At 28.6% G+C, this 13,083-nt stretch overlaps 1 protein-coding gene across 1 annotated transcript; it reads left to right on the top strand.

Moving 5' to 3' along the window:
* Positions 1-1,014: 1,014 nt before the first annotated feature.
* On the top strand, positions 1,015-13,083 carry LOC124498359 (uncharacterized). Its single transcript, XM_075729116.1, is given in 6 exon segments — positions 1,015-2,089; positions 8,682-9,277; positions 9,279-9,497; positions 11,854-11,963; positions 12,088-12,126; positions 12,196-13,083. Coding segments are annotated over 6 exon segments (2,169 nt in total). The 5' UTR covers positions 1,015-1,662; the 3' UTR covers positions 12,974-13,083.

Raw genomic sequence — 13,083 nt, 5'->3', positions numbered from 1 at the left:
GATGTGTTTCGATTGTTCTTTATAATGAGAATGAGAAAAAAAAACAAATATGTCAATGAATGATCAAATGTAACTTGGGAAATACAACCAAACAATCAATTTGATGGGCGGTGGAAAATGATCAGCAAAAGTGATGCTGGTGGTGGTGGTGAATAAGATTTTTTTTTTTTTGCCGAAACAACCAAAATATCCATTCGGATTCAGTGGTTTGGAATTTCGTTACGAAATTTCATTTTTTTTTTGTCGTTACTTTATTCTAGCCATCATGTCAAACAAAAAACAAGATTCATTGATGATGATCTCAAGTTTTTATTCATCTTCCATTTTCAGAAACACTAATCTCTTCAATACAATGCACATACAACACCAATTAGTGGAAAAAAAACGAAAAAAAAGAACATTATTATTTTTATTATAGAAAAAAATGGACATTTTTTTTCCCAGGATTCTGAATTCTGGATTCTGGATCATCATTAGATGAAACAGCAAAAATTTAAAAATCAAACTTGATTACGTTATTGATCAAATAAAATAGAATGATCAAATTGATCACACTTTTGTATTTTAAATGATTGAAAAATCAATCTTTTTATTCAAAGTTTTTGTAAATTGTTGTTGTTACAAAAATTACAACTTTTCTTATAGATTTACATTTCAAAAAATTGAATGATTCTTTTTTCTTCTTAACATAATCATCAAAATCATTACCACTAACGTTGTGTGCGTACTTGATCATTTTATTTTTCATCATCATCATCATGAGCAGACAGACACACAGGCAGAGAAAGACATGCGTGAAAAAGTAAATGGAAAATGAAATGAAACGGAATGGAATTTGCTTCAAGAATCTTGGTTGTTTTTTTTTTTTTTTTTTTTTGGTTGATTGTAAAATGCTCGTGCGCGTGTCAATTTTTTTTTCTCACTTTTATAATGGTTATACTGTTTGGTTTTTTTTGTTTGTTTATTCTCTCTGGTTCAAAATATTTCCTTTTTTTCAGATCATAACGTCGACAAGCAATTGCAAAAACAAAATTCAAATGCATTCATTTGAAATTTGGTTTCACTGACACAGACACCGACACCGACACACACGACAAGAACATCGGCATTTAAAATTTATGTTTTTTTTTACCAAAAAAAATTCTTGTTCTGATTGTTTTTTTTCTATTCTTTCGTCTTCTTTACAATTGATTAACATTCGTACACAGACAGACAATGATGATGGTCAATTTTTTGTTTTTGAATTTTTTCTCGGTCCACTATGTCTGCACATTTAAAGATTTATTGGCCACACACATCTGATTTTGTAATGTTTATCTCTTTTTTTTTGTCTGTGATTTTTTTTCTTGTTTCTTTCGTTTTCATTGAATTCGTTTTTGTTTTATTTGGTGAATTGAAAATTCTCAATTGATGGACATTGAAAATTATATGTAATCTGTATTGTAGTGAATTGAATGTGATTGGAATATTTTGGAAAAAAAATTCTGTTCCATTTTCTTTCTCACCTATTCTTTCTTACAGTGGCTAGAATTTGTGAATTGTGTACGTGTGGCTGTGTGTTTTTTGATTCGAAATAAAAATTATGTTTTCAATCAATCAAATGATTGATCAATAATCAGAATCAACTACAACATTCATCATCATTTTTTTTTCATCGTTTATATGAATTTGATTAACAGAAAAAAAATGGATTATTCATCTACATTGGAATCATCACCATTATCGACAGATTTAATCGATAATGGAAATTTATTTTGGTCCAATTTCACCAATTGGAATCTATCATCATCAACAACAACGGAAACATTGTCAACAAAATCATCATCATCATCATCATCATCGTATGCATCATTCAATCATCAGAATAATAATGATAATGATTTTGTTGAAACATTTTGGCAAGATATCTATAATGTAAATACTAATGCAATCGATGGCGGTGGTATCGGTGGTGGTGGTGGTGATAAAATCAATTCAATTGAATCACCAATATCATTAACAAATTTAGATACATGGAAAATACCACAATATTATTCATTATCATATCAAATGATTGGTACAATATTTCAGGGTATCATATTCATTGTCGGTATGTAATGTAATAATTTTGCATACACACACACTCACACAAACACACTGATGATAATGTTTATTCACTTTGCACTTTATGTTTGGCCATTTAATTTTTAATTAAAAGTTTGGTTCATCAATTTTTTTTTCGTTTGAACAAATGAAATTTCGGTGAATAAAAAATGAGAGCTGCAGCAGCAGCAACAACAACAGAATAATTTAGGAATTTTGTTCATTTTTCATATTCTGTTATTTATAAGGCGATTAACGAACAAAAATGAGAAGTGAAAAAAAAAATTATATAACACATAATTCATCGTTAAATGTCTATGTATAATGTATATACATGGTGAGAGAATAAATTTTCATAACGAAAAAAAAATGAAAAAAAAATGTTTATCAACCTATGTGGATGTTTATCATCCATGAAAAAAAAACCGTTATGATCTCTCGTTTATTCTCTAAAGTTGGCCATAAATAATTTGTTTTTTTTTGAACAACCAGATAAAAAATGAATTTTTTCCTGTTTGTCAATGATAATGATAATGGCCATTGATGATGTGATAATAGTGTTGATCATCAAACGGTAAAGCCTGAATATTTTCCCGTAAACGATGATAACAAAAAACAGGCCACTTGATATTCGATATCTGAATAGATGAACAAACAAACAAATAAATCTGAAAATAAGATGGAAAATGTATAAATCTTATATATTGAAAATAAGTAAAAAGGAAAACAAACACACACACACAGAGAGAGAGAGTGATAGAAAGTCATTACATCATCATTAAAATTATCATTTGTAAGTTTGTTTTTCTTTTTTTTTTATTCTGGTTGTTGTTGTTGTTGTCGTCCAACTGATATCATCAAGATGATCATCATTCGCTTAGGATGTGAATCTGAATGTATTTTTATTTTTAATGATGATGATGAACAAACAAACAAACAAAGCGATCAAAAAAAAAATCATTGAATTTTCTCTATTTGTTCAACAACAACAACAACAACTTCACAAATGATATAGATAGTCAGATGAAAAAAAAAATTTGATGGAAATTTCTAGATTTTTTTTTTGGCTTTTTTCGGCCTCAACTAGAAAATGAAATTCAATTAATATGAGTAGTTATAAAGTTTTCCTACTACAATTGCTAGAATAAATTACCAATGTACAGAAAAAAGAAAAAAAAAATTTGCAAATAAACAAGATTTGTGGCAAATAATAATCATCATTGGAATCCAGAATCATCAATATTGATTTGTTAACAGTATCAATTGATTCTATAATTCTTTTCAATTGCATATATTGATATTATATTGATTCAATGTTTCATGTTCAGGAATAATGTATCGATATATATCATATGATAATCATCGTATAAGATAAAATTTATTCTTACTAGGATTCTTGATTTCTTAATTTGACTTTTGATCAATACATCGAATGACTTTTCTTTTTTTTTCTTTCAAATAGTTAATGGTCAAATGATTTATTTGTCATTGAATGACCTCGTGTATCAGTTTATTGTTTATTGTTTTTTTTTTTAATTGAAAAATGATGAAAAATGAAAATTTTTTTTTCTTGCCGCTACCGTTATTCGCCGGAATCGATTATTTGTTCAATACATTTGCTAGTTTTTTTGTTTGATTAATTGGTGTCATTTAATAGGAAAAAAATGGAAAAAAACTATATATGATGATGATGATGATGGTGATTTACGACAATAATGACCGCTACTATATCGAAAAAAAAATAATAATGATCATTGATATTGATGATTGATGGTTTGGATATTGCAAAAAAAAAAAAATGAAATATTGGCATTCAGAATTTGGAATTTATTCATTTTTTTCCAGTGTGGTTGTTGTAACATTTGATTGTCCAGAATTTTGACCACATTCAAAAAAAAAAATTACAAAATTTTTTTTCTCTTCAAACTAATTCTTGAAACTTGGTTGAAAAAAAAATTTGTTTTTTCAGTTTCTGGTTCGTTGGACTTTTCATTTATTTTTTTTTTTGTATTTGAAAAACCCACATTCAAAATCTAAATGATGATGATGATGATGATCACCACCATCATCCATAATGATCCATTATAAATTATTAGCCAACGACTGGAACAATATGGAAACATACACCAATACACCAACACACACACACACAAAGAGAGAGAGAGAGAGAATTATTTATTCTTTTCTAGACATTTAGAGAAATACAACAAACACAAAACTAAATAATAATGAATTGAACACAGAATGGAATGAAATGTTTGTATCGAAAAATTTTTTTTGTGTGTATGTGTGTGTAGCTGCTGTGTGCAGCTAAATTGCCAATGATTATGATAATAATAACCGATTCAGTGTCATTACAACAAATATCGATACAGACCATTGTTGTTGTTGTTGTGTTATGTTATGTTTTGTACAACAACAACAACAACAAAAATAAATGTTTTTCTCTCCAATTCATTCTCACGGGCTTTAGTTTAAGTTTTTTTTCTCGCTCTCTCTCTCTCTCACCATTCATTATTGCCACTGTTTTGTGCTCTGTTCATGTGGATGTGTTCAATGTGGATTGATTTCATAAAGATTTCCATTTGTATGTTTTTTTTTCATCGACTTTATTCTGGGTTCGAGTTTTTTCTTCCATCTCAATATTTAATGAATTTTAAGATTTTAATCTCGATTATCCTGTTTTTTGTTTTGTTTTTTCATCTTTGAAAATGTAAACACATCATCAATGTTTTCGTATTTTTTTTAAAGTTTTAGAAAATTTAATCTCTTGTTTTTTTTTTGCTATTTCATTAAACTTTCACACAAAACGTTCAAATGATCCTACTGGTTAATGATGTTTATTTCATTCATTATATCATGAAAGTGGGTAGATTTTTGTTTCTCTTAAAACAAACATTAAACATGAAAAAAAAACAAAGTTTGATTGTTCGTATGAACAACATCCGATACATTAGAATGGAATCAATGATAATGATGATGATCATGGATTCGATTGAATTATGCTGATGGTAATGTGAAAAGGAAATGGCTATAATGATATATATGTGTGTGTAGAAATGAAATTTATTCAGCCAGAATTTCTCAATTTTCATCAAGAAAAAAAACAACAACAACAACAACGACAATTTCCGCTGTCTTTTTTTTATTTTCTGGTTGATTTTTTTTTGAGAAAGAATTCATTTTCAATAAAGTGAAAACTAAAGAAAAAAAATTGAAACAAAACGATCAGAATTTTTTTTCAAAATTCTGTCACTCATTCATAATCAATGTTCACCTACCACGACCACATAATTACAATGTTTAATGTTAACACACACACACACGAACAGAGAGAGAGAGAATTGAGAGAAAAAAAATCAACAAAAAAAAAATTTCATGTTTTGAATACCGATACAATGATTTGATCGATAATCAATCATCATCATCAATTGTCGTGGTTATTTTGGCCATTCTATGATGGCGACATGACAGGCGTTTTTTCTGTATTCACCATCATTCTATTCAATTATGGTTTTTTTTCCATTTCTCTATAAAATATGACCGGCAAATATTATAATGAAAAAAAACCATAACAAAAAATGGTGTGTAGAAAAAAAAAATAAGATTATTCTAGTGACAATAGCGACAAAACAAAATTCCATCATTACGATCATCATCATCATCATCATGGTTATAACATCGAATGAATGGTTTTGATGAAATTTAATTTTCTCTTTCCATTCAATTCATACGACAATGACGTCTGTGTCTGGTGGCTGTGTGTACGTTTTGGCGCAAATTGAAAATGGAAAAAAAAATTCCATGTCAATATCTCAAATTGCCTGGTGGTGAATGAGAAAAAAAAACATGGTGAATGGTCAACAAACACGCACGTCCAGGTGATCAAATTTTCCAATTTTCCACGCACACACACACACACACACACACAAATGACGCCCACGCAAACACAAAAAAAAATTTCATTTTATTGATGACTGAGAAATAAATGTATTGAATTTGGACCCTTTAGGCTTTTATGAAAAAAAAATGATTTTGAATGATTTAGCCAATTTGTCATTGACAAATCATTTTCTTTCTGCTTTTTCTTTATTAAGTGCAAAGTTCATGATAAAAAAAAGAATTAACAAGGTTGAAATTGCCATTACCCGGAGAAACTCTGTATGTATGATCAAAATAGAAAATAAAAACCATTCAATGATAATGATAATGTCTGCTGTTTAACAGCAGCAAATTTTTCAATATTTACATGAGTGGGTGTTGGTGGTGGTGGTGATAATTTTGTCTGCTCAGAAAAAAAAATTGGGTCATAATTTTTTTTTCTTACGAAAATGACAATCGAATCGTTGTTGATGATGGTAAAAAGAATGAACAACCCATCCTTATGGCCTTTGCATACAGTTGTTGCAAATAATAAAACCAAAAATAAATTTCTTTCATTGTCATTTTTGTTGTTGTTGTTGTTGTTGAGGTTACTGTTGAATGATTTATGATTAGCAAGTAAATGATGATGATGATATTATTATTGTCTAGTGATATTTCTGCTGAAAAAAAACGGTAAAATTTTTTTTTGTTTTTTGTTTTTATTTTGTGGTTTTTTTTCTAATACTTCTTGAATGTTAAATGAGGCAACAGCAGCTAGCAGCATGAATGACATGATGATCATCATTATCATCATCATCATTGTTTTGTCATTCAACATGCGATTGAATTTTGTTCTGTCATATGGATGATGAATGATGTATTGGATCGTCAAATTTTTTTTAAGAAAAAAAAATGAAAAAGAAACAAAATCTTGTCTGTAAAGTGTCTGTGTCTAGACTTTTCATTCATTGAATGATGATACAACAATATATGGGGTTTATGTATCGTATTTGTTTACAATATCGATTTTTTTCAAGCAAAAAATTTTTCACTTTCTTTAAAAACCATCAAGATTTAATTTTCCCAAGAGATAAAATCGATCATTATTCATTCAGAAAGAACCAGGGAGAGAGAAAGAGAGAGAAAAAAAGTTGTCAAACATTGAGCGATGAATGTAATTTCAACATAACAATGATAATGATATGAGAGCAGAAAAAAAATTTAAAATTTTCAACTACCAAATATATTGATCCAGAAAAAAATGGCTGGAAAAAAAATTCTGTAATTCTGGTTGTGGTTTCGTCTTCTTCAAGTCATGATTTTGGATCGAAAACACTTTCAAAAATGAAATGTTTTGGCAAATGTTTGATTTCCAATTTTTTTTCTCTCTAGTTCTTATGTAAATTTCAATAATCAATGTTTATCATTCAGAAAAAAATATGTTCAGATTGTAAACATGTAAAAAAAGAAGAAGAATTTATGTAAATTTCTTGAGAAATTTACTCATTTGATTTGATTTTTTTTCCATCAACACAAACACAAATGATGTTGCCATGTTTTTTAGATGTCAACACACACACACAGACACAAAAAAATGATGTTTGTGATTTGAAATTTAATTGGTAATTTTTTTGTTTGTTTGTTTGTTTGTTTTGTTTTGTTTTGTTCTCAATTCGCCTTGTCTTCACATTTCATTTCCATTCATTTCAATCAATGATCGTATTTGATATTTTCGAGCACACACACACACACACAGAGCTGTTGTGTATTTGTATTCGTATGCGTAGGTGGTTGGTTTGTTGTGAATAGACCAGACAAACAAAAAAAAAATTAATGACAACATTTTCACCGAAACAACATTTGAATCAATCAATTTTAGGTCAGAAAAAGAGATTTATTCCTTATTTCAATATTTTTTTTTGTTTTCTTTTGTTAGCAAAATTGAGATTTTGATTTATTTTATTTTATTTTATTTTTTCTTCCAATTGCCATAATAATAAAAGAAACGATATCGATCGCCTTTTCATTTAATCGAGCCGGTATTGAATTTCTAATTTGTTTTCCGTTTGTTTTTTTTTCTTTTCGGTTATTGTTAGATAAATAATCCTTTCAATCTCTCACATGCACATGAATATCATGCAGTTTGAGTATCTGTGTGTGTGAGTTGTGGATTTTGTTCATCTTGATAGGAAAACAAACAAACAAACAAACAAACTGGCCCAAAAAAAAAAACGTTGAACAGATGATTTTTTTTTTATTCAAAAAGAAAAAATCCTTTTTTTCATCTCAATGTTTGTGTGTTTGTTAAAGGTTCTCTGTTTTTCTTCTTGTTGATGCTTAAATGGAGAAATAAAAAAGTGAGAAAATAAAAAACAACGCAAGTGTTTTCTTTATTTCAATGTTTTTTTTTCTCGCTGGGTAGCAGCTGCTGCTCAGTTTTCAGAGTTTGATGTTGGAAACAAATCTCTCGCTCTCTCTCTTTCTCTGTGATTTTTTTTTTTTTGATTTCAATTTTGTTCTTGGCCTTTCTTTGAGGCTATTTGGTTTTGTATTTACTTTCACAGGAATCAGATTAAGATTAAATTCTGCTACGCCCTAAAGGGAAAGTAGAAATTGGTTTTTTTTTTTGGACAATTTTAAAGTAACACAAATTCACACTCATATTGAAAATAATTCAATTTCCGGTTATTAATGCTTTATTTTTATTTCTACATTAATTTCTTTCATCATTATAGGCGTATTGGGCAATGTAATGGTCGTTATTGTTGTATTACGTAGCCGTTCAATGCGTACACCAACAAATTGTTATCTAGTCAGTTTGGCCATTGCCGATACAATGGTCTTATTGGCATCGGTACCAAATGAAATTATATCCTATTATCTATTAGGTGATCGTTGGATTTGGGGCCCATTTGGTTGTGCATTATTCATATTTCTACAATATTTAGGCATCAATGCATCATCATTATCTATTGCTGCATTCACTGTTGAACGTTACATAGCGATATGTCATCCAATGTTGGCACATAAACTATGTACAGTACGTCGTGCAAAACGTATTATAATGTATGTTTGGATGTTTGCAACAACATATTGTGCACCATGGTTATTTCTAACTAAAACTGAACGTATAAATTATCTTTGGATTAATAAAGAAATTTATACATGCAAATTTAAATTGAATCGTGAATTTTATAAAGGATATTATCTAACAGATATTGTTCTATTCTACATACTTCCATTATTAATATCATGTATATTATATGCATTGATTGCACGTATTCTATATCATAGTAATGATATGATTGTTTCAACAACAACAACAACAACAAAACACCAGTACGACAACATCAACATCATTGTCCGCAGCTCATAATCAACAGCAACAACAACAACAACCATCCACACCTACACAACAACAAGAATCACCATCAAATTCACATCATCATCATCATCATAATCAATTAACTAATCACCATCACCATCATGGTACAACGATTGGTGCAAATAGTAAAAAAAGTTCATCATCACATGATTCATCTCGTGTACAAGTAAGTGAATAAAAAAAAATGGAAAAAAAATTCCATATAGTACGCATATACTTTGTGTTTGTTTTTCAATTAAATTAAGTTTCAATATTGATATTGTTGAAGATTAATCAATCAATCAATCAATCAATCGAAAAGAATTTATTTCTGTCAGATTTTTTTTTCATCATTATCATTGGAATATTCTGGAGAAAAAGAAAAATTTGTTATGATAAAAGTTATGATTACTTTTTGATTCTACTCTGTACACGTCAATCAAACAAACAAACAAAGAAACAAAGATAAAAACAAATGATTGTCACTTGTCAAATGAATACCATTAGTATTGGATTGTTTTGATTGTGTTTATCTTGAGAATATTCTATCTATACAAATGAAAAAAAAAAAAATAATTGACTGGATTCCAGTGCTTGGAATCGAAAAAAAAGGACACTCTCATTTCTCAATGTTTGAGAAAACAAAAACGAAAGCAAACAAACGATGAGAATACAGACCATCAGAATAAAGAATCAATTAGAATAAAGAATCAATTTTTTTGTTTGTTTGTTTGTTTCTTTTGTCCATCAATTCTTGTGGATTCTAATCGAGATAAAGAGAGTGTGAGAGAGAGAGAGAAATGGAACAAAAAATTTTTTTCAAATAAACACTTCATTTTCCACATCACATTGTTTTGTTTTCCGCTGATTCTAACACATTTATTTATTCAAAAAAAAAAATTCTGCATAAAAATTTCACACTATCATGTCATGTGAATACACCAGTTATATTCACACACACACACACACACACACACACACACACACACACTACACACATCCATTACAAATTCAAATGTTTATGCAAAGAATTTATTGCAGAATTCAATGGAAAAATTCTTTCAAACGCATGAATGAATCAAACAAAAAAAAATTCAATTTCATAATTTTTTTTCTTGTTGTTGTTGGGATGAAAATTATTCTTCATCCACATTCAAATTATCACACTGAAACATATCATATCATATCATATCATTTCTAATGATAACGAAAGGAAAAAAAATTCGCATGAATAGTTTTCTTGAAACATCTGATTTCAATATTTTGTAATTTCATCATCATCATCATCTTGTTATTATATGATAAAAGTTTATGTTTGCTTTTATTTTTTTTTGTTCATATTTGAATTTTTGAGGTTTGACAAACACAAAAAAAATTGAAAAAAATCAAATTCATTCTCATTGTAAATATTGAAAATTTTTGTTTCATTTGTACCGAATACAATGGTGAGAATGAAAGAATGATAATTATCAAGGAATAATTTCTATTGACATGGAATCGGATTCTTTTTTATTCTTCTTATCCAAATAATTCTTTTTTTTTCATTGATTCCAGAACTAATATTGTTTTACATTTTGAGAATTTGCCATTCTAATGGCTACGTTATGTCAATTTTCCGTTTGACTGGCTGGAAGATTGGTTTTTCTACACTATGATGGGTGTGTCTGCAAGTATATATTACCTATATCTGATGATGATAACGATGATGATGATAATCATTATTATACCATTATATATGTGAATGCGAATTGGCGAACAATGATGAAAAAAAAGAAATCTGATAATGATATGGATGATGATGATGATGATAATAATAATGGTGTTCAATAGTAGAATTTCATTCAATTATTATACATACATCAAGCCATATTAATATGAAATCAATGGGGAAAAAAATCACAAGGGAACAGGATTTTTTTTTATCTATCTTTCCATTGAATTTCATTCCAGTGTCAATGTGTATGGATTTTACGTACAAAATCTATGTAAAAATAGAATATACGGAAAAGATTATCTGACAGAATCTTTGCAATCTTTACACACATCAATTCTTCTGTTCCTGTTTCAATTTATGATCAATGATGATGATGATGACGATGATGATTGAATCAATGAATTTCATATACTTACACCTGAATCACAAGAGAAAAGAAAAGTGGAGAGAGAAAAAAAAACATCATTATTTTGATTCCGACAGTGAAAATAAAAAAAAAATGAGAAAAGAAAAAAAAATCATCATCATCATCATCATTATCTTGATTGGATGCTAAAAAAAAATTCCATGTGTTTCGCTCTCTCAGTGTGTGTGTGTGTGTTTTTTTTTTTTTTTTGGATCACCAAAAAAAGAAAGCAAGCAGCATAGATATCATTTACCCATCATTTCAATATCGATGGATTTTTTTCATGTTTTTTTTCATTTTTCTTCTTTTTTTTCTCCAAATGAAATAACTACAACAACAACAACAACAACAACAACACAACAACAACAATGGAAATGATTTATATTTATAATTCGTGGTGTTTCACTGGTTTGATCGTTAAAGGTCGTTAAAATGTTGGCCGTTGTGGTTGCTGTATTTGCAACATTATGGCTACCATATCGTGCATTGGTCGTATATAATTCATTTTCATTTCCACCATACATGGAATTATGGTATGTTTCAATGGGGGTGTTGGTGGTGTTGGTGGTGGTGGTGGTGTATTCAATTTTTGTTTTCTTTGTTATTTTATTCATTCATTCATTTCATTTTTTTTTTTTTTTGCTTCTATGCTTCTAGGTATTTGATGTTTGCCAAGACAATGATTTTTGTCAATAGGTATATTTTATGATTATTTTGTCATTATTTTTTTCAAATATATAAATTATTTTTGTGTTTTTCATACAGTGCAATCAATCCAATCATATATAGTGCTTGTAGTATGAAATTTCGTCGTGAATTTAAACGTATGTTAACTTGTGGCCAAAAAAAACGTCATCGGTCAAATATTGGTGGTAATTATCGTTATGGTGCTGGTACAGCAAGACAGGCTGCCATTAAATCTAGTGGTGGTGGTGGTATATGTGGCACAAATGATTCAATGACATTCACAATGGGGCCTGATACGAATCAACTATCTAATAAACCGATTAATAAATGTCGACGAACATCATCATCATCATCACCATCGCCATCTAGTGGTGGTGATCGTAACAACAATGTTTATAGAAATGATTTTAAAATAAAAAATTTATCAAAAAAACAACAATCATCAACAATTGTAACAATTTGTGCAACACAACCAATTACTGATCAATCAAATATTGAACATAATGATGATGATGATGATGATAATAATGTTCCAACAATTTTAATTACAACAACATCCGATAATGATAAACAACAATCATTAACAAAAATAAATCAACAAAATTCAATTGATAATCAGCAACAAATGATTAGATTAAAATCCAGATCATTAACGAATGGTGATCATTCAAATGATGATAATCAAACAAATTCAACAACAACAACGACGATGACGACGACGACGGTGGCGACGACGATAAAAACAACGGCAAGCATTGCGGCTGTTTATAGTGATAATAATCATGATGGAAATTTATTTCACACTGAAACCATAAACAATGATCAACAAATGGAATATCAAGAGAATCAATTTTAAAATTTTCTGAATTTTTAAATTTCAAGTTTTCCTTTTTTTCTGTTTTTTTGCTCTTTCTTTCTGTTATTGGAATGAATTAATTATTTGAATGATGCAACCAAAAAAAAAAA

Source organism: Dermatophagoides farinae, chromosome 3 (genome assembly GCF_024713945.1).
Source record: "Dermatophagoides farinae isolate YC_2012a chromosome 3, ASM2471394v1, whole genome shotgun sequence".
NCBI classification, from domain to species: Eukaryota; Metazoa; Arthropoda; class Arachnida; order Sarcoptiformes; family Pyroglyphidae; genus Dermatophagoides; species Dermatophagoides farinae.
The sequence above is the reverse complement of the archived record's forward strand: the minus strand, read 5'-3'. Positions and strand labels throughout refer to the sequence as shown.